This window comes from Crinia signifera, chromosome 4 (genome assembly GCF_055691185.1).
Source record: "Crinia signifera chromosome 4, ASM5569118v1, whole genome shotgun sequence".
In the NCBI taxonomy this organism is placed as follows: Eukaryota; Metazoa; Chordata; class Amphibia; order Anura; family Myobatrachidae; genus Crinia; species Crinia signifera.
In genome coordinates this window covers 169,043,606-169,071,332 of record NC_139220.1, presented here as the reverse complement: position 1 = coordinate 169,071,332, position 27,727 = coordinate 169,043,606, and the positions used below count along the sequence as shown (strand labels likewise).

Genomic DNA, 27,727 nt, shown 5'->3' with positions numbered 1-27,727 from the left:
AACAAAGTTTTATGCATTTTTTTTATTATTCTGTTTACATTCAAAGTTGGTATAGTTGACGTTGTTAAATAAAGTTTGTTTTGAAGTTACATTTTGGTGCGGTGTTTATGATAATACATTGACGTGCAGGGTGCAGCAACAAATGGTGTGCACATGGACAGCATAATGGGCCTGCATAATGGCGGACAGGGCACAGGCAGCAACTTGCGGTGGGTAAAAATAATGGGACACAGGGTCCTGCAGCATAATGGTGGGCAGAGGGGTAGTATCATGGTGGGCAGTGTAATGGTGTGCACATGTGCCTGAGAGGCCTGTACTTCCAGTGGTGCAGCATGAAAGTCTACAGCATGGGTCTACAAACTGTGGCCCTCCATATGTTGTGAAACTACAAATCCCAGCATGCCTTGCCACAGTTTTAGCACTCCCTTATAGCAAAACTGTGGCAAGGCATGCTGGGATTTGTATTTTCACAACATCTGTAGGGCCACAGTTTGAAGACCCATGGTTTACAGCATATAAAGTGGGGTGTGTTGTTTTTTTAAAATATTAAAAACATTGGTGGTCAGTGGTGTAGCCTGCCTAAAATGGTGGGCAGTATACTGGTGCGCACATGTGCCTGAGCAGCCTGTACTTGCAGTGGTGCAGCATGAAAGTATACAGCATATAAAGTCAGCAGTGTTGTTTATAAATTAATAAAAACATTGGTGTTAAGTGGTGTAGCATGCCTACCTTTTCCCCAGCAGCATGGGAGCCCAGCAGCATGCATCCAGCCTCGTCTCCAGTCATGTGCACTGTGGGTGGAAGAGGAGTGACCAGGAAGTGTCCTGAACTCTTCAAGAATCGCGTGTTGGCATTTAGAAAAATCGCATGCGCTCAAAACAGCATTCGACCGCACGTACAATTCGAGAAATATTATGTGCAGTACATAAGACCGTGAGACGCGAAATTTGAGTGGCGTGCCCGCGCATCGCGTCGAATGGTACATATTTTGTGCATACAATCATTCGATTTATTGGCCAGATGCGGTCGAAATCTAAGGATTGTATGCGATATCTCACATATGTATGGGCAGCATTACACAATTGGGACATCTGAAGCAGCCCTGGTTTTGTGGGCCCAGAAAGTACGTTTTTGTTAGGATTGCCCCTAGAAAGGGCCAACCCTAACAAAATTGCCAGATTGCAGTGAAGTCAGACACTGACCACTAGCATAGAATGTGTGATCCTCCATAGCCATGTATTCAGTGGCGTAACTATAAATTTTGCTCCCCCCTGCCAAAAAACTTTCTGGCGCCCCTCCCCCCATAATGTACCTTACACTATATGACACTCGCCATAGGACCCCTTTCACAGTATGACACATCTCACACATGTATGTATGTATATATGTGTGTGTGTGTGTATATATATATATATATATATATATATATATATATATATATATATATATATATATATATATATATATATATATATATATATATATATATATATATATATATATATATATATATATATATATACACACACACACACACACACACACACACACACACACACACACACACAATATGTGTGTGTATGTGAATTGTGCTTATGTGTGTGTGTGTGTATGTGAATTGTGCTTACCTGCCATAATTCTTGTTTCTGTTGGTCACTTTTAATGGCAGCCACCAGCCATGCATGGGGGAGGCACAGGCACACATGAAGATGAGGAGGTAGCAGACGCACAGATAAGGAAGGAAGAGAGGGGAGAGGGGTGCCTAGAGGGACAAATGTAGATTGTGGCAGAGGTAAAGAAAGAGGCATGGCTATAGAAAGTACCAAAGACATTACAGTATATAGCAGTGCTTGAAGTGGAAATTTTTAAAGTGGGGATATGTAAAAATAAAGGATTTAGCTATGCGCGCGCACTCCAGAAAAGAGGGTGTCCCCATTGAAAAGGGGGCATGTCTTTAAGTGTAGCGTACCACACCACATACTCCTTATACACCACACTAGTAGGACCCCTTATACTATCTAATACTATTGCCCCTTACACATTGTGCCACACGGTAGGAGCCAAAATTCAAGGACAGCAAGGAAAAAGGGACAGGGAGAGTGACAGCAGAGAGAGACTGACAGCGGGAACACAGAGAGAGCGACAGCGGGGACACAGGGACAGTCATATATGTATATTGGGCACCACGGTGTGTGGCATAGGTATTATGAGCATCACGATGTGTGGCATATGTATAATGAGCATCACGATGTGGGGCATATGTATAATGCGCATCACGTGTGTGGCATATGTATAATGCGCATCACGGTGTGTGGCTCATTATACATATGCCACAAACCGGGATGCCCATTATACATATGCCACACACTGTGATGCTCATTATACATATGCCACACACCGCGATGCCCAATATACATATATGACACACCGCGATGCCCAATATACATATGCCACACACCGCGATGCCCAATATACATATGCCACACACCACAATGCCCAATATACATATTCCACACACCGCGATGCCCAATATACATATGGCACACACCGCGATGCCCATTACACATTATTCCGCACACCCCGATGCTCAATGTACATATGGCACACACCGTGATGCCCATTACACATTATTCCGCACACCGCAATGCCCAATATACATATTCCACACACCGCGATGCACAATATACATATGGCACACACCGCGATGCCCATTACACATTATTCCACACACCACGATGCCCAATATACATATGGCACACACCGCGATGCCCATTACACATTATTCCACACACCGCGATGCCCAATATACATATTCCACACACCGCGATGCACAATATACATATGGCACACACCGCGATGCCCATTACACATTATTCCACACACCACGGTGCCCAATATACATATGGCACACACCGCGATGCCCATTACACATTATTCCACACACCGCGATGCCCAATATACATATGGCACACACCATAATGCTTATTACACATATTGCCACACCTTAATGCCCCATTACACATAATGCCATATACCATAGTAATGGGGGAGAGCATGGCCAGGGTGCTGTACTGGCTGCCACAATCACCCTGTACCCAGCCCACACTCACCCTGCTCGCTGCTCCATCTTCGTGGACGGCATGGCTCCTCTTCAACGTCCCCCTCTCTTCAGTCATGTGGGAGAGTAGACTAGAAATTTCCTGGAGATTGCACCCACGGGTGGGGGTTGCTGCCGTCTTTGTTTAAGCAGGGATTGTGGGGGGGGGGGAGATTGGAGCCAGCTCTGTGAGAGCCCGGGGGAGGGGAGGAGAAATGGCTTGCTTGCCTGCACAGCCTGCATGCTCAGTTGTCAGTCACTAAGCTGCAGGCTGGTGCCTAATACTGCCTTAACGCTATTGAACAGCTGAGCTCCCCCTGCACTGCTACGCGGTTCCGGCTCAGCTGCCTGTCACTCAGCACAGCAGGGAGCCGGGAGCGCAGGGCTCTCTTATGGATCCGATCTGCAACACTGCACACCGGCGCTGTGTAGCAGTGCAGGGGTGCCGAGCGGCAGCAGGGGGGCTATTAATCCGGCCACCTGTGAGGAAAGGGGAGGAAGGTCCCGTGCAGAGGAGGGGGAGGAGATATCCACCGGAGAGGAGGACCTAAGTACTCACGAGCTAGTACAGACTTCACAGCCTCAGCGGATGTGAGTAGAGTTCCTGCTGCCGGCGCCGCTGACTGAGGGACAGCGCCTTCCGAGTTTTTTTGCCTGGCGGCGCGCTCGCTGCAGACCCCACAGGGTATGCGGGTGCCGGCGCCCCTGCTGCCGCCCGCTCCCCCAAGCGGCAGCGGGGGCTGCCTTACGCTGGCTACGCCACTGCATGTATTTATCTATTTAGTGGAAATACTGAGAGATTGGTGGTCCAACAGAGGATCTCCAGTAACACAGAACAGATGCTTTATACAGGTTGAGTATCCCTTATCCGAAATGCTCGGAACCACGATCATTTCGAATAAGGGATTTTTAAATTTAATTTAAAAAAAAAAAAAAAAAAAAAAAATATATATATATATATATATATATATATATATATATATATATATATATATATATATATATATATATATATATATATATATATATATATATATATATATATATATATATGGTACTTATGTAGTATCTGGGCTGCCGATTTTGTGATTGTATGCCTTACCTTAAGGCATACAATCAGATGCGATGCGATGCGATTTTGCATAGGATTCAATGTTAAGAAGGTCCTGTTCATTTCCCCACTATCCAAGTGGGCACAGAGTTGATTTTATATAGCGTGGCGAGCACAGCGAGCCACCGAGCCCAAAGCGTGGCGAGCGAACGCATATTTCTTAAAAAGTATTCTGTGTTCCCTCGCGGGGCTCGGTGGCTCGCTACGCTCGCCACAGGTTTATATCCAACTCCATGCCCACTTGGATAGTGGGGAAAGGAAAAGGACCCCTTTTTCCCATTGAATTCTATGTTAAAATGGACTCAGACCATTTTAACATTGAATCCTATGGAAACATCTTGACCATCGCATACGATTTGGTCGCATGCGATGCGATGCGATCCGATTTCTAAATCGGACGCTCAGATACTACATAAGTACCATATATATATATATATATATATTCATTCAGCGCAAAAAGTCCAACAGTCTTATTTTCAGGATAGGTCCGAATGTCCCATAAATGTGTGCAGCTCCACTACAAGGATCCAACCACGAATCCAAAGGGGGTATGCTTGTAGAAAAGAGAAGAATGAAGCGCACCAATCAGCAATACATTTATGAAATTTTTACTTGTATAATGCTGACATACATAGGGTTAAAAGTAGAAAGCTTGCCGTGTGGACAGAGCAATACAGCCAGACCAGGCAGTGATCAGTTGCAGACGGAGCGCATCAGGTACAGAGCAGTCAGCCGGGAGCTTCCACAGGTACAGCACGGACCATACCAGGACGTCACCACGTCGGAACCAGGTAACCACGCCCAACGCGTTTCATCACAGCTACGGACTTCGTCAGGGGGTGTGACTATCCCCTGACATCTACAGTCTAATATACCGTTTACACAGGTGCCGCTAAGCAATCAATCATTAATTAAAAAAGGTACTAGATCACTATTTGGACATTTAAAAACAAATACATAGTATATAATATACATATCCTGCACGCTGATACATATCAGAAAGTTTTTAAGACCGCTAAACAACAATGTGTGTATCCAATTAATTAGAAAAATAGAAAAATAGATAAAGATTTTTTATATATAGAATTTTTTTTTTATATATATGATAAAGTGAAGAGTGCTCCATTATAAAAAATATATATATAAATATATCTACAAAGTATACATCGTTTATATTTAAAAAAGTGCATATGCTGGAGAATCAATATAAATGGCTATAATTAGCCAGACTCCAAATCAATTTAAATAGTGAGAAGCTGTTAAGTAACAAAATCAATGAATAACTTTTCGAGCCGTATCAGCAGGCAGAATTCACAAATTATAAAAAAGGGGAGACATAGGGCAGTATTCAATGAGAAAAATTGTCCGTGCATGTCGAGAGATTTTTTTCTCTCGCCATGCACTCGCTCTGTTCCGGAGGGCTCGCTGCCACTCCTGCTCCTACTATTCAATGTGGTTAAGACTCGCCGCCACTCGCGGCGAGTCTTAACCCCTGCAGCGGACGAGCGTCCGCGGCAGGGAGCTGGCAGGGAGCCGGGGGACGGTGGCAGCCAGGGATATTAAAGTCCCTGGCTGCCCCAGAACATATGTGGAGGGGAGGAGGGCTCCCCGGGACCCAGGCAGCACAAGCTGCCCCCCCTATAGCCAGCAGGGGACCCAGTATTCACTGCACCCGATCGTGCATATGTAATGATCGGGTGCAGTGAATATATGAATATCTAATGAGCGGCTCGAGAGCTCCGGCCCCCTGCTGGCTGCTCTGTGTAAAAAAAAAAAAATAATAATTAAAAAATATATATATTTTTTAAATTTAAATATATATTCATGTGCTATAAGCACATGAATAGAAAAAACATGCCCCTTCACAGAAAAAAAATCCTAATTTTTTTTTTTTACACCAAAAAAAAAAAAAAAACCTTTTTAGTTTAAAAGTTCACATTCCAGTTCTCCATGAAAAGATGGAGAATTGCTACACGGAGAGACACGGCAAAAATCACTTAAAAAGACGGCGAAAATATCACATTGAATAGGGTGGTTCACTTTTGGAGAGCAAAATGCTCCTTCCAACGCGAAAATAGCACAAACTCGCCATAAAACATGGCAAATTTTTCTCCTTGAATACTGCCCATAGAAAAATATGAAAGACACAAAATACATAAGAATACATTTCAATATACAATATAACATTATATAATTTATCAATAAAAAATATATTAAATTAATTCAGGTATATCAGCATAGAGAAAAACATTATAAAACATCATTTAAAAGATAGATTCAGTATTATGGATGGTATTAATAAATGTAATAAAAAGAGCAGTGACATCGTCAATCGAAGATAGCAGCAGGGGAATAAAAGAAACATATACTGAGTCGCGGCAATAGAACAATATAGAATAGAATATATATATATATATATATATATATCTGCGTTTGTGTCATTTATTATATTTGAGTGCCGCCGCTTCCCACTAATATATATATATATATATATATATATATATATATATATATATATTTTTTTTTTTATATACTTACCTGTCCCCTGGAGGGTCCCCGATGGTCTCGCATCCATGGAGTCCTCCGGCGACCATGGCAGGCCTTCAGCTTCATCTCCGGCATCTCCACCAGGAGTGCATTGCGCCGGTGACATCACCGGCTCGCCTGGGAACTCGCGCAATGCACTCCTGGGACCGCTGGAGATGAAGCTGAAGGCCTGCCGTGGACGCCGGGGGACTAGGTAAGTATAAAAGAAATCTAACTATTAAAAAAAAAAAGAACTTTCTCGGAAACCAGAATCATATCAATTCTTGAAAACGTTTTATGAGAAGATGAATAGCAGGAGAACTGGTTGAATATAAAACCCGCGGGATCTCGGACCACTCTCCTGTGTTTATCCAGATCGATTTAGAGATTCAGACCGGTTTCAGATACTGGAAATTACAGTCATACTGGCTGGCACAAATGGGGGAACAGGAAGAAATTGAGGACATGATAGAAATTTTTTTTGATAGGAATAAAGGGTCAACACTAAATATCTATGTGTGGGATGCCTTTAAGGCCTATATAAGAGGGGTCTTTATTAAGAGAATTGCGTTCTTGAAGCAGGAAAACCGCAAGAGGGCGAACGAACTGGAGGTCAAGATGATTAATTTAGAAAACTGTTATCTTTCAAATAAATCAGAACTAGCCAGAACTACATGGCAGATGGCCCAAAAAGAGTGGGTAGAGTTCCATCAGGATGTGACTTGCGAAAGGTTGGCCACAGTGGCTCATAAATGGTACTCCAACTCCGATCGAACCGGGAAATTCCTGGCATACTTAATGAAACAGGACAGACCATCCAACACTATCCCTATGATTAAGTTAGATACAGGGGAAATGGTGATAAAAACCCCCAAATTAGCCGAAACATTCTCCACATACTTTGAGGGGGTGTATAAATCCAAACTAAATTGTAGTAATGAGGAAATCCGGGAGTATCTGGGGATTAGAGATATGCCAAATCTGTCCCCCAGTTCAAGGGATTTATTGGAGGCCCCCATTGCTCTGGAGGAAGTAATATCAGCAATTAATTCAATCCCAGGGGGTAAAGCACCAGGTTTGGATGGTCTTCCCGGTGAGGTTTATCAGAAGTATGCCAGGAAATTGGGCCCGCGATTGCTGAGTGTTTTCCAGCTTATGGAACAGGAGCTGAGTGTACCCCCTTCTATGTTAGGGGCCACAATAATTGTGATCCCGAAGAGTGGTAAAGATCCAACTCGGGTTGATTCGTTTAGGCCCATATCATTAATATCATCTGCTGCCAAAATCTATGCCAAAATACTAGCATTAGTTTCCCTGCAACTAAGTGCAGCTTTGTCAAAGGTTTCAAAGGCGTCAGGAGCCCTGGACATTGCATCCAGCACTTTTTATCTCACTGGATCCGGACCAGCCACCACTTGCGCCATTACTGCGCACCTCTGCAAATTATTTCCATTGGACTTTGGCACCTTCACCTGCATTGGAGAGATAGTGCTGACATGCACTCCGAATGGAACACCTCCTGGTGACCCAATTACGGCAACTGTGGTAACTATCCATCTATTACCAGCATACCACTAACTGGTGCCCATTATATACCTTCCTTTGGATACTATTGGAACTATTATTTCCAGCGGTGGCATTTATAGGAACGGATCCTGTGGTTTTATACTATCTATTTGTTTTTAATTCATGTCATTAAACATTACCATTATTAATGTTCATTGGTGTTACTAGTGCTACTTCCTTTTTGTTTTTTGTATGTAATTTGTAAGGGATTGCTCACCCCTATAAGTAGCTGCTTCGCACACGCACCCCATACCAGCGCCCATTACTGTTGCTTGGCAACATCTGTTTTTCTTGATCTGCGGGCAATGGAGGAATCCCCCTGTAAGAAATTTGTTAAACAACTAGGGATGGGCAAACGATTGTCTAATACCCCTTTCAGACAGAAAAAAAGACCCGGGAATTTCCCTGCTCTTGCCGTGTCGACCCGGGTTTTTCTTCTGTCTGAAAGGGTCAACACGGGTCTAAAGTTCCGGGACTTCGACCCAGGTATTTACCTGGGTTTTTCCCGGGTCTGTATTCCAAAAACCCGGGTCGCCGGCTGTCTGAAAGGAAACGACCCGGGTTTTTGGGATTATTACACATTGTTAGGCACTGATTGGCTCTCCTGGTGGGGTGCTGGCTGATTGGTTGTGAGGATAGGCTTCTCTGATTGGCTGGGAGGGCATGGCAATGGAGCTGGCCTCTGAGGTCATTAGGGAGCTGAAGAAAGGATAGCATGGCCCACTGGTAGAATCAAGAGGTGAGAGCTGCTGGCAGTGAGAGGGGAGGAGGAGATCGGCAAACAGATGACTGGGAAAGTCAAAGATGCCACAGTGTACTCAGACATTGCAAATATACTGACAGCCATGTGAGGTAACATGTACCTTCCAGTATATAAAAACAATAAAACTTGTTTACAACATATCCTTGTGTCATGCCATGGTTAATGCAATGCAGTGAGCAGTCACCACCCACTTTTGATGACCTCATCTCTGTGTGCCTTTAAAACTGTCCTATTCTTATGACACACAGAGTTTTGCAGGAAAAATCCGGCTTCTGTGTGAAAGGGGTCGACACGGGAAATACCCAGGTTTTTGCTCCTGTGTGAAAGGGGGTCAGCCCCTTGCTGCCTAGTTGTACCCGGGTTTTTGTATCCGGGAAATACCTGGGTTTTTGGGATTTTTCTGTCTAAAAGGGGTATAAGATGTACCGCTTTTTACATTCCTATTTACAAACTGAGGAGTTGGGGGATCTACGGGTAAAATGGATGGAGGATATTCCTCTGCTGGATGAGAGTGGATGGAGGATGGCACTGGCGGGTCCTAAATCTGCAACTAACTCCATGCGGATACAGCAGGTTCAATTCAATATTCTGCACAGGACCTATATAACCCCAGTAAGAATGAAAAAATATGATGGCTTTGCGTCTGATAGGTGTCCAAAGTGTGGAGAAGGGGAGGCCGCATTTGCACATCTATTGTGGAGCTGCAATAATGTTAGTAGGTTTTGGGATGGGATAATTAAAACTATGGAGCAAGTTGGTATCCCTAGGGGAACCCTGAACAAATCTAATCTGGTGTTGGGGTTATGGGAGGAGGAGGGAATCACCCGGGATATGAAGCAGTTGGCAAAGAGCTTATCTGCTTTGGCAAAAGTGATAATTGCCCGACAGTGGATGTCCTCTAAAGGCCCGGTGTTAGCTGAATGGACAAACTTGGTAAACGTTACTAGTGAACATGAGAAATTTGTATATGCTTGCCGTGGCTCGATCCAGAAATATCATAGGGTATGGGGACACTGGAACAGATCAGTCTACCATAAGGCAGGTAACAGTAATAGGTCATAGTAAATAAGCACAGAAGTAGGGAAAGTATGTATAGGATTAAGGATAGAGCCTAGCACGTAACCGGGTGGAATAGAAAACCTCGAAATATAGAAGACGGCACTCTATGTGGCACAGAAATGGAATTATTATTACACATGTTTGAATATAACTACTCTTTTATTTATTAATTTAGTCACGTATTACTAGGCACTTGTTTTTTTTTTTTTTCTTCTTACGACTAGAGTAGACACAGTAATATTGCATGGGCTTGAAGCGCTTGGCATCATAGACACAAATAAATAGTTAGAGGCATGTACCTAAATATACACGTATATATAATTAGTCACCTTTTTTTTTTTTATATATATTTGGTTTTTCTTGCTCTACGGTATCTGAGGGTTTGAGATCAGTGTCCCCCACATCATGGGAGGGGTTAAATGCGAAGCCCAAGGATCGATAGCGAAAAGGGAAGGAAAGAGGCAGGAAGGTCGGAGAGTGTGGACGGAAGAGCTAGGGGCGTTAGGTGACAAGAAAGGGTAAAAGTAGGTGGTCTTTATTTTTTGTACAGGTCTTATAAGGAAGAGTTTATATGAAAGGTAGCAAAGGAATAAAAGTGGAGCATGATCTGGGGCTGTGAACTTGTTAGTGTAGTGGGTGTAAGTTTATGTCTTTACATGTGTTGTTTATGAGCTGTGTATATGTGTATATGGTTTTTATACTTGTTCACAATATCCGTTGATTGAACATGGATGTGATGAATTGTGTTTTTTGCAATATGAAATTGAAATGAAAAATAAAGACTCAATAAAAAAAAAAAATAAACTATTCAAAAAAAAAACCCACGGTTTTTGGAATAATTCGGATAACGGATATCCGGATACGGGATACTCAATCAGTATAATATTTGCAACTGTAGTCTGAGGAACCTCAAGCTGCTTGGATATTTTCTCATAGCCGTTACCTTACACTTGCTTGTCTAAAATGTTCTTTGATCTCAGGCAATTCTTTCCCTTTTGCATGTTCAGTGTGGTGCACACGATGCTGATAAACAGCAGAATTACTCCTACTCCCCATTCATGTATTCTAAATGATGGAATTCGATGTTTGACAACATATTATGCAAATCTGCTTGAAGTGTCTGTATGGAAATTTAAATAGAACACCCCCTCCCCCACCACCACCACCAAACTGATGGGTTTTGGCTCTCATTCCTCTCCACCAATTGTAGGCTGACCATGTGTTCTCCCCAGGCCTCTCAGCATCCTGGGATACAGTCACCAGGTCTACAGCAACTAGGTCAACAAGCATTAGTTTGACATGACTGAAGGTCGACATGTGTTTGGCCGACATGCATTAGGTCGACAGTGAAAATGTTGACATGAGGTTTTTCACTTTTTTTTTTTGTGCCATCCACTAGGGCGTGGAGGCAGAATAAAATAGTGCCTGAAGCAAGGTGAGCGCATGCAATGCTACGTTTCAGTGTCCATGTCGACTGTCGACATGCAGGACAGAAAAGTGAAAAACCATATGTCGACCTTCCTGCATGTCGACCTAGTTGCTGTCTGTCCAATGATCCATACCCATAGCACTGTTGCTAATTAAAGACAGCAATTTTTTTAAAATGTCACTATAGTCCAACTGTTTATTATCTCTTCTAAGTTGCACTGACAAATCTATCCTCACCATTTTATAGTGTCTTTAAAGAATAAACCAAGGTCACAGATCTGTGTGTTTTTTTTGTGTTGTTTTTTTTTATACAGATGAGATCAGACTTGCAGACTGATATATAGCTGGTCTGATGTAGTGTTTGTGTATGAACTAAAGAGTGAGCAGACACTAGTGTCAAAGGAATCTTATTAGGTTGGTTAGGCACCCAGAATGGCCAGGGGAGTAGGGTCAGTCTACAGGAAATGAAGGGGTTAAGTATAGTTGCCTTACCCCTGTTGAGATGTCCACCTTCAGATTGCTGCCGTCTGTATTATGACCACCGGGGTCTTTACCAATGATGCCAACAAAGAAGTTTGGTCTTCACGGCACCAGACATGCAGGTCGCAACCACCTGTCTGGGTCCTCGAAACAAGTACCAATTGTATACCAATTGTATAAATAAATGCCATCACTGACCAGGCTTGGAGGTGCGACAAGGTGCCAGGAAGACTGGATTGAACTTGCTCTGATCACATCTAGCAGGATGCTATGGAAAGCAGTCTACCCCGTCACTCATCTGCTGGGCCAGCAATTAAGCGGAGTGCGCTCATCGCTGGCCTATACACACTTGGCATCTTTCAAGCTGAAAGCTGCTCAAAGAAGTAAACTGAGCTGCTTTCAGCTTAGTCGCCCATTGTGTATGGGCCATGAGTTGAATTTTCCCCACTCCCCTTAATTGTTCAGAAGCTCCATTCGAACACAAAAGGAAGAATGCCCTTCTCTAATTAGCTCCCAGTAGTCATTAAAGGGTTGCCATTATGAGCCAGTGTGGCTACAGCAGTAAAGCGTGATAGAAAAAAATAGAGAAAGGTCTGCAATTTAATTGAAAACCACCATTTTATTTTTCAATTTAAAATATGATTTTTTTAAATATTAATAATAAAAATAAATATTAAAATAATCTCAATATAAAATATAAAGAAATAAAACATTCATACTTATAATAAAACATTATTAATGAATTAATTCTGTTAGTATGAAACCATATATGTATGCAGTTGGTGTTTTGAATAGTAAATCATTTTATGGTCAAGGTTAGCAGTCTCCAGTATGTTTGTAGTTAATGTTAGTATGTCCAAATTAGGGTTTATACTTACTAACCGCTGTATTGAGAGATTGGTATTGGTGAGTATCTCCGTTTTCTGTGCGTCTCTGTGTTTAAAATGAGTCTCCCCAGGACAGAAAAATAGGACTAAACCTCAATTTGTGTTTTCAATATATTTTTTGTTAGTTTTAGATAATACAATGACCTTGATAACAATCACTTTACTTTCTTTGGGGCAAATGTATTCTAGAAACTGCCCATAGGATACATATTCAAACAGAATGGGTTGGGTCCACACTGGATAGATATGTCAGAAAAATGATGTTTCACTGATTGATGTATTATGTCTTGTTAGTAGTGTCCAATATGTTTATCAAGTGATAAATAGCTTGATAAGTTTTCAAAGTGATGATTCCTAGAAACTGTAACATACATTTCCCATGTAAAGTACTAAATGTTCTGTAAACACTTCAGTTTACTGAGAAATTGCTTTCAGCACAACATTTCAAATATCCATGATCAGTAGATGCCCTTCTCTGTTTAAAATGAGGTAGTGTTCAGATTTTGGCCCATTTTCAATGCGGCTGGAGAGGGAGTTAAACAGCGGGGATCGCAGAAAACAAGCAACCCTCGCCGTTTAACCACCGCAACGGCCGCTCACCGTATTCTATGTTACGAGGGAATCCTTGCTGTCACAGGATGGCGAGGATTCCCCCAAACGGCGAGGCTCTCTGTTTTAGCGGCCGCCCATGTCGATTCCCCCTCTCTCCAAAAACGGAGCGAGTGTATCGGTGTATGCAGGGGGTTCAGTTGATACTGACCCTGCCAGCTGTGATAGCGAGCAGGCAGTGAAAACAAACAGAAATATAGACTCAAACTGCAGTTTTTGTGGTATGGTCCGAATTGTGATTTAATTAGTTATGCTATAATAAGCTGTGGTAGTCTAGTCATTTGTGATCTGCTTTTTATGTGGGTTGTGTTATTTGTAAGTTTCTACTATCTAGGAAGACTATGCAAAATGAAATATGAGGTGACCTCCAGGACAAAACATTTTTAGTTAAATATTTAAAATTATTGTGTAACATTTGAGCCTGTTAGATGGAAGATTCATCACTGGCCCAAAGAACATTTGATGCATTTCTTAATGAAATTTGCAAAAATCGATAATGGCACCAGTAATGGTACTGTTAACACTCCACGACGTGCCACGATTTGCAAATAAAACCTAAGGGGTAAATTGACTTAAGGTTCTTAATGCAATGTGTAAAGAGGTGATGTTGCTCAAAGCAACCAATCAGGTTTTGACTATCATTTTCTAGGATGCAATAGAGAAATCATAGACACAAGACTGATTGTTATAGGCAACATCACCTTTTATAATTTTCAGACTCTTTAGTACAGGGGTTCTCAAATTTGATCCTCAGCACCCACGCAGTTCACATTTTCCAGGTGACCTGACAGGTGCACTCATTGACATATTTGGTACTTGTGTACTAGCACGGCGCCCCGATAATTAGTCGCCCGATTTTTTTAATCACATCGCATGCCATACACCCGATGGCATGCGATTTTAACGCATATACGATATTAAATTGTATAAGCACCCTAATGTGTGCTTTTAAGCACCCTAATGGGTGCTTACAATGCTTAAATGCACCCCCACGCCACCCCTCCAGTATAAACGTGAACCCGAAGCGTGGCGAGTGCAGCAGTACGCGTCCTACGACCTTTTCATACCCCCACTATCCACGTCGGCGTGGAGTTTATTTTATAAAGTGTGGCAAGCGCAGCTAGCCACCGAGCCCGAAGTGTGGCGAGGGGACGCGGATACATGTGAAGCCCGCGAGGGGACACGTATTCCTGTGAAGGTATCCGCATCCCCTCGCGGGGCTCGCTGCGCTCGCCACGCTTTGGGCTCAGTGGCTCACTGCGCTCGCCACACTTTATAAAATCAACTCCACGCCGACGTGGATAGTGGGGGTATGAAAAGGTCGTAGGACGCGTACCGCCACGCTTCGGGTTCACGTTTATACTGAGGGGGTGGCGTGGGGGGTGCATTTAAGCATTGTAAGCACCCATTAGGGTGCTTATACAATTTATAATCGCATCCCATTGAATTGTATGGCATTGTATGCCATATACAATGGCATATAATTTTAAAATTGTATGCCATTGTACAACATCGGCCGATATCGCATCGCATGCGATATGGTCTGCGATGCGATGGGCGCCGTGATAGTACACAAGTACCACATATTTTAAAAGATCCACAGGTGGAGTTAATTATTTCACCTGTGATTCTGTGAGGAGATCTGCAAAACATGCACTGTGTGGGGTCCTGAGGACAGAGTTTGAGAACAGGTGCTTTAGTATATTTACCCCTTGCCAAAAAATCTGGACAGCCCGATTCAATATGGTCTTTTTTTGTATGGCTTTTTTGCAGATACAGATTTGACTTGGTTTAAAGTCACATCTGCATCCGTGGAAAATAGTCGAATAACTGATGTGTTTTAGACAAATTCTTGGATTCGCTGATGCCATTTTTTTTATGCCAGTCAAAAAGTTGGCACTTGGATTGGATTAATGCAGCCCACACACGCGCCGATGCCGGCGGTGCGATGCTGTACGATGGGGTGCGCGCTCCCGCGGCACCTCATCGTACATCGTACAGTACAAAAAGTATGTGCTGCACATACTTTTTGTACTAGCTTTTTCAAGCACAGCATCGCATCGCATGCACATCGTATGCACAAGGCATACGATGCGATGCTGTGTGTGCTAGTTAAGCCCACAACGCACGCTGGAATCGGTGCGTGTGTGGGCTGCATTAGACTCACTTGTTAGTAGTGTCCGATATGTTTATCAAGTGATAAATAGCTTGATAAGTTTTAAAAGTGATGATTCCTAGAAGCTGTAACATACATTTCCCATGTAAAGTACTGAACATTCTGTAAACACTTCAGTTTACTGAGAAATTGCTTTCAGCACAACATTTCAAATATCCATGATCAGTAGATGCCCTTCTCTGTTTAAAATGAGGATGTGATTTTATGCACATATGCCTATGAAAATTAATGTAATAGAGGTTCAATGGAGAGATCAATTATTCCCCGTCTGCACCACCCCTAACTTGGGGTTTTGCACAGGAGCGCGCAAAAACATGGGCTTGCAGGCAGTGTAAATGGTGAAACCTGGGATTTCCCCCTGAAAGTGTTCAGGGTTGAACCTGTATCGATGTGACTAGTTCACTGCAATGTAAAAGCCGGCGCTGGGAGATTCTTTTGTCTCCTGGCACAGGCCCCACCTGCGGCAACGTCACCCACCTGGCATTTTGCCAGGTAGGAATGCCTGTGTAAAAGGGGTGACAAGCCGGGTTGGATCGGGATACAGTCATTAGGTCTACACCAACTAGGTCAAGCATTGGGTTGACACCATTAGGTCGACATGGGTCTAGGTCGACATCATTAGGTCAACATGAGGTTTTTCACTGTTTTTTGAGCCGACATGTGCCAACAGGCGGTATTTCATGTCCTACCATCCACTAGGGCGTGGTGGGAGAATAAAATAGTGTGCCGAGCATAGCGAGGCACCACGCCAAAAGCATTGTGAGCGACTGTGTCGACATTCGAAAAAAAGAAAGAAAAACCCCATGTCGATTCTGACTGTTGACATTGCCCATGTCGACCTAATGTCATGTTGACCTAGACCCATGTCGACCTTGCTGTCTGTTGACCTAGTGGTGTCGATCCAATGCTTGTCGACCTAGTTGGTGTAGACCTAAAAACTGGATCTGGGTCTAAAATCACCAGGTGCAACCCTGCTTGATGGTATAAAATAGGTAATACAGACATAATTTCATTATTAGGCTGGTATCTATCAACAACACATGTCATATGGTTGGTTCTACTTGTTAAAATGTATCTGCTCAAAATTGGACTGTTGTAGGTGTTTGATGTATTTTGTTTCCTGTATGAATGTATAATGAATTTATGGTGATCCTATATTTTGTTCTTTCTAGTCCAAAGAATTTCCTAATATTTAAGAACAATAAGGACACTACAATAAACCATAGGTCTGAAACCAGACATTTCCTGCATATACCTATTAATTTGATGACCCAAAAGCGGGTGCCGGATGATGCTCCGACAGTGGGGATCCCAACGTCGAGATCCCGGCTGCCAGAGGCTATTCTCCCTTGTGGGGGTCCATGACCCCCATAGACGGAGAATAGAACCTGTGGCAAGTGTAGCGGCCACCAGGCCCTCAGTGTGGCGAGCGCAGCGAGCCTGCACGGGGCTTCTTTGCGCTCGCCCCCTGTCTGAGCACCGGCATTTGGGATTCTGAAGTCGGGATACTGACTGTTGGGATCCCCACTGTCGGAGACCCATACCACACCCCCAACAGCACTGTGGTTTATTGCAAATAATATATATATTTTTAGTTTTTTTGTGATCCTAAATAAAACAGACATTTTGTGAATTTTAAATGTGTGTTTTCTTTAACCTAGGTATTGCCTCTATGACTGTCCCAGTGTACATTGCAGAAGCAGCACCACCGCACTTGAGAGGACGATTGGTTACAATTAACACACTATTCATCACGGGTGGACAGTTCTTTGCGGCTGTTGTGGATGGTGCCTTTAGTTACCTTCCAAGAGATGGATGGAGGTTCGTAATGAAATAGAATTTCTGAAAAGGTTAATAATTCTATCTAATATTGGATTTGAGAAGTATTACTATTTTAGTGAATATTTAATAGGTGTTGTTTTTTTATGTGATTGGCACTGCACAGACTGATCCTGATCTTGCTGTAAATTGTGCCCATGAGAGCAGGCGTAAACCTAAAAAAAAAATCTAATTGTTCATTCCTGCTGCTTTATAATGTGAAATCCCAGCTATCCAAAGGTGGAGGAGCTTGTGCAATACTAATGCGTTATCATGTACTTGTTCATTCACGTATTGAATAGGTCTAATTCACATTTGATCTAAACGGTGAAAAGTACCTATAACCTAGGCAAAAAATCAACACTAATTAAATACCCCCATAGCATTAGGGAATTAGGGGGATTCTCCCCAGGGACCTTTAATTGTGGGTTTATGTGTTATTGGTCTGGTTTCTCTTTATATGTTACTGAACTTCATCTATTAGTGGTGGACTGTCTACCATAGAAAGCAAATGCGAAGTTAAGTGAAAGTCAAACCGAAATAAATGTTGCTTTTCAGACAATTGATTTTTAATATCTTATTTTGGGATGCAAAGAGACATCATATGCCATGTAACTGGAACTCTAGCTACAAATAGAAATAGTCACAGGCTGCTGCCAGTGCTATTTTTGTTCCCTTGTTTGCACGTAAACCATGCATTTGGATAAAAGCTGAAACATGAGATTAAAGCTATTTTAATGCGCACAGGTGAAAAGTGGGAAAAGCTCTGCTACAGATCTCTAAGAACAAGCTGCCCAAGTCTCGTACTACTTAAAATATATTGAATTATTATAATTTGTGAGCAGTATACATTGATTTTGTTCGCTTTTTACAGCAACGTTGACAAACTATATTACATTATAGCATATTTCAAGAGAGGATTATGAACATATTATGTTTTTGTGATTTTCCTAACCTCCCCAACCCCATACCCTGGAATTTGGAGAGTCTAGCAAGCCAGCAAAGTCCCTGGTCTGTGCTCCATGACCCTGTTGTGGACCCACAACTTAAGAGGTTCTTCCTTTTACACATGCATAAATCCTGGATTGATGCGTGCCCACGTGCAAGAACTCAGCTGCATGTGTGAAAGGGGGTATAATTTAAGGCGCATTTTTGAAAAGCTGCGATTTTCTGTAGATAACTTTTCAGATGTTGGTAAACCTTCTCATTCATTAATGCTTCCTTTTTTCTTTTTCTGTGCGCATGCCCCATTTTCATCCTGGACTTGCACAATGCGCATGACCCGAGAGAGAGCAAAAAAATGTACAGGACGATAAAACGAAAGTTGCCATTTTTTATCATTTTGTTTATAAAATGGTTGGAGGGGTGGAGTTTGTCTTTTCATTGACAAACTCAATGCTGAGAATCCTGGGATTGAACATTTTTTTTTCCAATTCCAAATACAGGGATTGAATATATGCCCGAGGATTGGCATCACTAATTGCTGTGATAGGAAGAAGAGAAGGGCTGCAGCATTAGAAGGGTGAAAAGACCCTTCTCCTGCACTACCTGATGTGTAATGGCCCATACACACTAAACTATGTCCCCCAACACCGATATTGGCGGCATCGGGGGGCAGCCATTGGCAAGTGCATAAACACTTGTCAATGCCTGCTCCGAGGTGAGCGGCGGCTGGGTGAGCAACGGCTCTGCTGCCACTGCACCCTCATCTGGACATACTTGGACGATGGAGGGGTCGTTAACAATGCGCAGGATTGTACATCTTTAATGACAGGGAGCGTACACACTAGGCGATATGTCCACAATGTCTCTCAGTAAGACCTTTCTGAACTATATTGTGACCAATATCGCCTAGTGTGTATGGTGCTTTGCTACAGATACTAGGCTATTCTACATTATGACGCTATCCAGAAGTCATAGATTTAGAATCTGGAATGAGGTCAGCTTGGATAGTTTAGAGCAGTGGTTCCCAACCCTGGTACTCAAGTACCCCCAACAGTGCACGTTTTCCAGGTCTCCACACAGAATCACAGGTGAGATAATTAGCTCCACCTGTGGATCTTTTAAAATGTGCCTGAATAATCTGTGCACCTGCTGGGTGACCTGGAAAACGTGCACTGTTGGGGGTACTTGAGGACCAGGGTTGGGAACCACTGGCTTAGAGCCTTACTAAAGATTCTTTTTCATTTACAGTTCACTTAATAACAATAATTACTCACTGATTTCTAGTATAGAGACAGTGGATATGTGCTGAAATCTGGCACTTCATATTTTGCATAGAATCCTGGAAATTCTATTTTTATTTTTTTTCATGTTTAAATGCATTCTCAAAATGGTTTGTCTCTGCTTTCATTGGAATAGCAATATTGCAACTCCAACTCATGTGCTTCAGATATACTATATGTTTTTCAGTACTTGTGTACTTTCACGGCACCAGTATGGCGCTGTGCGTCTGTGTCCCCTTGCGGGGTTCGCTGCGCTCGCCCACACGATCTAAAATCATCTCTATGCCAACGTGGATAATGGGGGTATGAACTATCCACGTTGGCATGGAGTTTACAGCCCCGCAGCTGGACACAGACACACGGCGCCATGCTGGTGCGGTGAAACTACATAAGTACCTGTTTTTTTTCTTAATGTATTTACATAGACTACATGCAGCAAATCGTGCCTTTTTATTCTGAGAAAACTGACATAATTAACATGTAAAATAAGTCCTTAGGCATAACCATCAAAATGCAGTTATATTTACATATGCAGTATGCTGCAAAGTCTTAAGATGAGATTTATCTGTCTGGTGTGAACAAAAATCTGGGTTAGAGTGAAAGCATATAATATGATATTTTAGCCTGTTTTGTGTTTGTTTCTATATAAGTACATTATGTATAGTCCTTTCATAACATTTAGCAAACTATACGGTTATGCCCTTTACACATGGGCGACCTGTCCTGTGCTGATTGACGGGCTTAAGCACATAGCCATCAGTGCAGGGCATACACTCGGAGGGATCAGTGCTTTAATCGTAAGTGATCTAAGTCAGATAGCTTAGAAATGGTGTTGACATGTTATATGTACTTTGTAGTAGTAACAAATAAGTTTGTAGTAGTAACAAATAAGCTGTAAATTGAAGCAATAAATATTATGCATTCTGTGACATTTAAATACACCTCTTTGTCATATGGTGAAACATCCTATTTATTCAAATGTGATATGAATATGGATTACCGCCTACCCATAAACAGAAATTGTTGTGACTCATTAATCCTCCTGGCTCACATTTGGCCTCTAATAAATTACTAGTGTTTAGCATAGTAAACTATATTTAAGGAAAAGGGTGTATGTGTATGTATGTATGTATGTATGTATGTGTGTGTGTGTGTGTGTGTGTGTGTGTGTGTGTGTGTATATATATATATATATATGTATATATGTGTGTATATATATATATATATATATATATATATATATATATATATATATATATATATATATAACAATACTTTTGTAGGAGCAGGCACTCACCATAGGCAATTTTTCAGGGTTTAAGTAAATAAACTTTTATTCAGTCATAGCTGGAGTCGACGTTTCGATCCTCAACAGGGACCTTTGTCAAGACAATAAATATCCAAAAGGACTGGAGGCACAAGGCAGTGTGACCAGACAGCTTCTCCAATGGCCATTTATAGCACACAGGTACTAAGTGGCAAACACTCCCACTTCCTGCTTGAACTGAATGCAGGAAGTGGCCAAAAACACCATAAATATTTAATTAGCCTAGTGGACTTATATATGTATCACCAACTATAGTGGCGATTAGTACATGTAAGAAAATGCAGCAACGTGCGTTTGACATAAAGATCAAAAAACCACAAATACTATAATAGCGCGATACCGGAAGTGTCGTGCGTTCCAGAGCCCTGGAACGCACGCCCGTACCGAAAGTGACGCGCGCTGAAGGGATATTGAGTGAAACCAGGAAGTGTCATGCGTTCCAGAGCCCTGGAGCGCATGCACCCGTTCATAGAATGGCTAAATAGACCAAAAAACGCTATATGGGGAGTATAGAAAGGGCGTGTTGCCTGTCAGAGCCCTGACACGCAAGCCCACCACCAAAACAAGAGCAATAGAATATATGGAAAAAACGGAACTTCAGATGACAGGAAGTGGGGTGCGTTCCACAGTAATGGAACGCAAAACCTCCACTGGATGTCAAAACGATATGGTCAAAGGCTATAAAACATAGATAAAAATAAGAGGACAGTCAAACACATGCAATGCCACAATATCTAATGGATAATAGTGAGTGCACTAAGCCACAAATAGCCAGTGGAGAACCGCCTCATCAAACGTCATATATATATGACTAATCAGCTTATACAAAATATACAAAAGTAGACATACATTTAAAAACAGAAAAAGGAAAAATGAAACAATGAGGACTACCTTAGGGTGCACATAGCATACTTGTGTACACCGGTAGTCTTGTTACAAAAACATGAAAAAAGAAAAATGAAAAACAGGTTTACTGCATTGTCAAAAAAGAATTCTTTTCAGGAAAAGATTTTTTTCTCAAAGAAACACATTATAGCTAATCTGCTCATTGAGGCCCCGAGGGGCAACTGTCCCCAAATCATAAATCCAACGGGCTTCCTTTTGATGAAGCTTTCTATTTCTGTCTCCACCGCGGAGTAAAGGGGGAACAAAGTCAATGAGCATGCACCTTAGGCTAGCCACCGAGTGTCCCATTGCTAGGAAACCAACCATTTTTGTTATAACAAAGATTATTACATACAGCGATCTGGGACCGCCATGGGGTCATCCCTGGCTCCTTCATACGCCAATTTGTATATGCATCAATATGAAAATGCACATATTATGTCTATGTTTTCAAGCAAAATTCTTTGTCTAAAGAGATATATAGACGATATATTTTTATTTTGGATGGGCACGGAGGAGGAGTTCTCTGATATGTTATCCTGTCTGAATTCCCTAGACACTAGCATTCGATTCACCTCTTGCATTGATTCTACTAGCATCAATTTCCTTGATGTCACATTGTTCAGGGAAAACGGCAAGGTTGGATATACTCTCTATCGAAAAGAGACCGACCGAAACTCACTTTTGTATGCCACCAGCCACCATCCGAGCTCTCTAAAAGAAAGTTTACCCATATCGCAATTCACCCGCGTATTGCGCAACAACTCGTCCGAAGATACTGCGAAAATCCAGCTGGTTGAGATGAGCGAACGCTTCCGAGAAAGAGGTTATAAAACCAGAACCATTAATAGATGTCTACATAAGGCACTCACCAGGCATCAGACCAAACAACCAAAACAGGCACGAAGTGGCCCAAATCGCATGATTTTTACATCTACGTACAATACGGCCTCGGATGACATGGAGAAGGCTATTAGAAAATATTGGCCAATCGTGTCTACCGATTCCAGAATGAGTCATCTGGATAAGAGACCTCCGATGCAGTCATTCCGGCGAGGACCGAATTTAAGGCAACTACTTATGCGGCCACACATACAATCAAGTGTGAACAATCAGACATGGTTGCCATCACAACGCCTTGGCTGTGTCCGATGTCCAGACTGCACCACTTGCAGATCTATGCTAGTGGGCCAGACCTTCCCACATCCGCACACAGGGAGGAAGATAAAGATTCTTCACAGACTTTCATGTATGGCATCGTTTGTTATCTATATCCTTATTTGTCCGTGCGGACTTTATTATGTTGGACTCACTACTAGAGGGTTCAGAGAAAGGATGGCAAATCACCGCCTGTCAATTCGACAGGCTTTGGAACAGAAAAAGTCAGATAAACCGGTGGCAAAACATTTCCTAGCAATGGGACACTCGGTGGCTAGCCTAAGGTGCATGCTCATTGACTTTGTTCCCCCTTTACTCCGCGGTGGAGACAGAAATAGAAAGCTTCATCAAAAGGAAGCCCGTTGGATTTATGATTTGGGGACAGTTGCCCCTCGGGGCCTCAATGAGCAGATTAGCTATAATGTGTTTCTTTGAGAAAAAAATCTTTTCCTGAAAAGAATTCTTTTCTGACAATGCAGTAAACCTGTTTTTCATTTTTCTTTTTTCATGTTTTTGTAACAAGACTACCGGTGTACACAAGTATGCTATGTGCACCCTAAGGTAGTCCTCATTGTTTCATTTTTCCTTTTTCTGTTTTTAAATGTATGTCTACTTTTGTATATTTTGTATAAGCTGATTAGTCATATATATATGACGTTTGATGAGGCGGGTTTCCACTGGCTATTTGTGGCTTAGTGCACTCACTATTATCCATTAGATATTGTGGCATTGCGTGTGTTTGACTGTCCTCTTATTTTTATCTATGTTTTATAGCCTTTGACCATATCGTTTTGATATCCAGTGGAGGTTTTGCGTTCCATTACTGTGGAACGCACCCCACTTCCTGTCATCTGAAGTTCTGTTTTTTCCATATATTCTATTGCTCTTGTTTTGGTGGTGGGCTTGCGTGTCAGGGCTCTGACAGGCAACACGCCCTTTCTATACTCCCCTAATAGCGTTTTTTGGTCTATTTAGCCATTCTATGAACGGGTGCATGCGCTCCAGGGCTCTGGAACGCATGACACTTCCTGGTTTCACTCAATATCCCTTCAGCGCCTTTGGCGCGCGTCACTTCCGGTACGTGCGTGCGTTCCAGGGCCCTGGAACGCACGACACTTCCGGTATCGCGCTATTATAGTATTTGTGGTTTTTTGATCTTTATGTCAAACGCACGTTGCTGCATTTTCTTACATGTACTAATCGCCACTATAGTTGGTGATACATATATAAGTCCACTAGGCTAATTAAATATTTATGGTGTTTTTGGCCACTTCCTGCATTCAGTTCAAGCAGGAAGTGGGAGTGTTTGCCACTTAGTACCTGTGTGCTATAAATGGCCATTGGAGAAGCTGTCTGGTCACACTGCCTTGTGCCTCGAGTCCTTTTGGATATTTATTGTCTTGACAAAGGTCCCTGTTGAGGATCGAAACGTCGACTCCAGCTATGACTGAATAAAAGTTTATTTACTTCAACCCTGAAAAATTGCCTATGGTGAGTGCCTGCTCCTACAAAAGTATTGTTATATTCGGGACTTAATTGCCTCTAAAAGCGGAGCACCGCCGAGTTGAATCTGAGTATTTTGAGTGCGGTATTCCAGACCTGCTATATATATATATATATATATATATATATATATATATATATATATATATATATATATATATATATATATATATTCTGTGCGGTGACCGGCACTCCCAAGTGGTGGGCTCAATATGTGCTAGCCTGGTGCCATCCAGCATGGACCCTCCGGTCCTGTTACATGGGGTGGGGATCAAGCGGCACTCACGGACTCCATTTCTTGTGAATAAAAGTGTTTAATCGTCCTACATGTTTCGGGCGTGCTGCCCGTCCTCATCCCTGAGGACGGGCAGCACGCCCGAAACATGTAGGACGATTAAACACTTTTATTCACAAGAAATGGAGTCCGTGAGTGCCGCTTGATCCCCACCCCATATATATATATATATATATATATATATATATATATATATATATATATTTCTCTCATGCTGTAGATTAATCACTCAGGACTTCCCACTGGTAGCTGGCTCGGGTGCCATCTTTAGAAGGTGTGCAGCTTCCAATAGTTAACCAAGGTAGAACAAGAAAGCAGCACTCTGAGCCTTGTTGTTGTAGTGGAAACAAACTTGGAATTTTAATCCATGAAGTATCTATGTCCTGGGGGTTCGTAGACCCTGTCATCAGGATAAGATAAAGTGCATAACACAACAAATATATAGAGCAGGCATGAGGCATGTCCAAACTATGGCCCTCCTGTTGTGAAAAGTACAGTTCCCATCATGCCTTGCCACAGTTTTGCTGTTAGGGAATACTAAAACAATGGCAAGGTATGCTGGGATGTGTATTTCCCAACAGCTGGAGGACCATAGCTTGGCCATGCCTGATATAGAGTAGTCGGGGGTAAGTACACTGATGCCCCTTTCAGACCACACTTTGTAAACAGTATATTGCCGTTTTTTTACCGTTTTAAAACGGTAATCTGTGCGGTCTGAAAGGTGCAGGACCCCTTAACCGTTTTACAAAAGCCGATTTTGTAAAACGGTTAAAATAGGGGGTCCTACCCGTTTCAGACCCGGTATTTTTGCATCAAAATCGGGTCTGAAACTGTGTTTAGGACCCAGCCAATGAGCTGGGTCCTAAATTCAGAGCAGCGAATATTTAATGAGCACTCATTAAATATTCGCAGCACTGGAGCCGCCCCCCCCCCGCGCGTGTTGCCCCCCCCCTGCGCATGTGTCAACACCCCCCCCCACGCGGCACGTGTGTCGACACCCGCCGTGCAGCCGGTACCTTCGTTGTGGATCCCGGCAGTGAAGTATGGTCGGGGAAGCACTTATGGAAAAAAAGCGTCTTTCAGAAAATGGCTGCCCCATAGGAAAACCTTTTTTAAAAAACTGTCTTTCGTATGGGGGCAGCCATTTTCCGAAAGTCACTTTTCTTATAAGAAAAGTGACTTTCGGAAAATGGCTGCCCCCATACGAAAGACAGTTTTTTAAAACAGGTTTTCCTATGGGGCAGCCATTTTCTGAAAGACGCTTTTTTCATAAGTGCTTCCCCAACCAACTGCAGTGCCGGATCACGCAACGGAGGTACCGGCTGCACAGGGGGGGGGGGGGGGTGTTAGCCCTGGGGTGGGGAGGATTTGGGGGTGTTAACCCCCGGGGGAGGGGGGGCGGGGGCGGCGCGCGCTGAAGACTGGCTTTGACCCTGTTTTTGGAAAGTTTCCAAAAACGGGTCTGCCAGTGTAAAAAAAAACGCACTTAAACGGTAATATACCGTTTAAGAGATGCGGTGTGAAAGGGGTTTTACCTGGCAGACCCGTTTTTGGAAACGTTTCCAAATACAGGGTCAAAGCCAGTTTTGCGGTCTGAAAGCAGCATTACACTCAAAAGGTCAACATGGGGTTTTTCACTGTTTTTTGAGCCAACATATGCCGACAGGAGGTATTTCAGGCCCTACCATCCACTAGGGCATGGCGGAAAAATAAAATAGTGTGCCGAGCGTAGCGAGCCATGTGAGGGGACACAGTGCTATTTTTCAGTGTCCATGTCGACTACAGGTATGTCGACATTCAGATTAAAAAAACTGTGAAAAACCCCATGTCGACCTTTTGACTGTAGACCTAATGACCTGTCGACCTTTCAGCATGTTGACCTAATGGTGTCGACACAATGCTTGTCGACCATTGTGTTGTAGACCTAATGATCCATACCCATGAGCACAGTGGCCTCCATCATCCTTAAATGGAAGAAGTTTGGAACCACCAGGACTTTTCTTAGAGCTGGCCGGCCATCTTAACTGAACGATGGGGGGAGAAGGGCCCTAGTCGGGGAGGTGACCAAGAATCCGACTGTCACTCTGTCAGAGCTACAGCATTCCTCTGTGGAAAGAGGAGAACCTTGCAAAAGGACAACCATCTCTGCAGCAAAAGATTGGGGTAACCCTCCACCAGCGCTAGATAACAATAAGATGTTACTTCCCTTTCTATATGTGTGCTTAATCTTCTCAAAAGGGCCGGTATCACTTTTAGCTCCTTCCACTCATCAGGTTTACATGTAAGAAGAGCATATAAATCTCATAGTGTATACCGTTTTTAATTGTCACACACAAAAAGTTAAATCACATACAGGGAAAATAACAATGAATCACAGAAAAACACTATTCACAATATACAATGATAAAAGCACACACAATAAAATCCAATCCATAAAGTGACGAGTGCCAATGGAAATAAAGTGCTGCAGTGTAGTTACCAGATGGTATGTGAACTGTTGTTGATTACAGTTCAAAGTGCGCATGCTTGAAATGTCCGAGTCGCCCGGGTACAACCTGGATCTCAGATGCTGCTGCTGGCTCTACACCTCCGCACCATTGTCCACTGTTCTCGCCTCCGACGCGTTTCGGACCCTGTCTGGGTCCTTTTTCAAGGCTTAATGTGTGTGTGTCCAAACGTCCGTTTTATAATGTCCCAAAGATTACACACCTGCGGGTGTGACGCGTCATCCCGGCACCTCACTCCCGGGTGCCGCGCGTCACTTGACCCATCTCCTCAGCAAACATGACGCGGTCTCCGGATCTCCCACTTCCG

At 42.8% G+C, this 27,727-nt stretch overlaps 1 protein-coding gene across 1 annotated transcript in view; it reads left to right on the top strand.

Annotated features, from left to right (window-relative positions):
• The window catches only part of SLC2A13 (solute carrier family 2 member 13), a 216,138-nt gene that overhangs the window by 45,358 nt on the left and 143,053 nt on the right, over positions 1–27,727 (top strand). Inside the window, exon 2 of the mRNA XM_083182944.1 lies at positions 17,364–17,523. Within this exon, the coding sequence (XP_083039070.1) occupies positions 17,364–17,523 (160 nt within the window). The remainder of the gene's footprint in view (positions 1–17,363; positions 17,524–27,727) is intronic.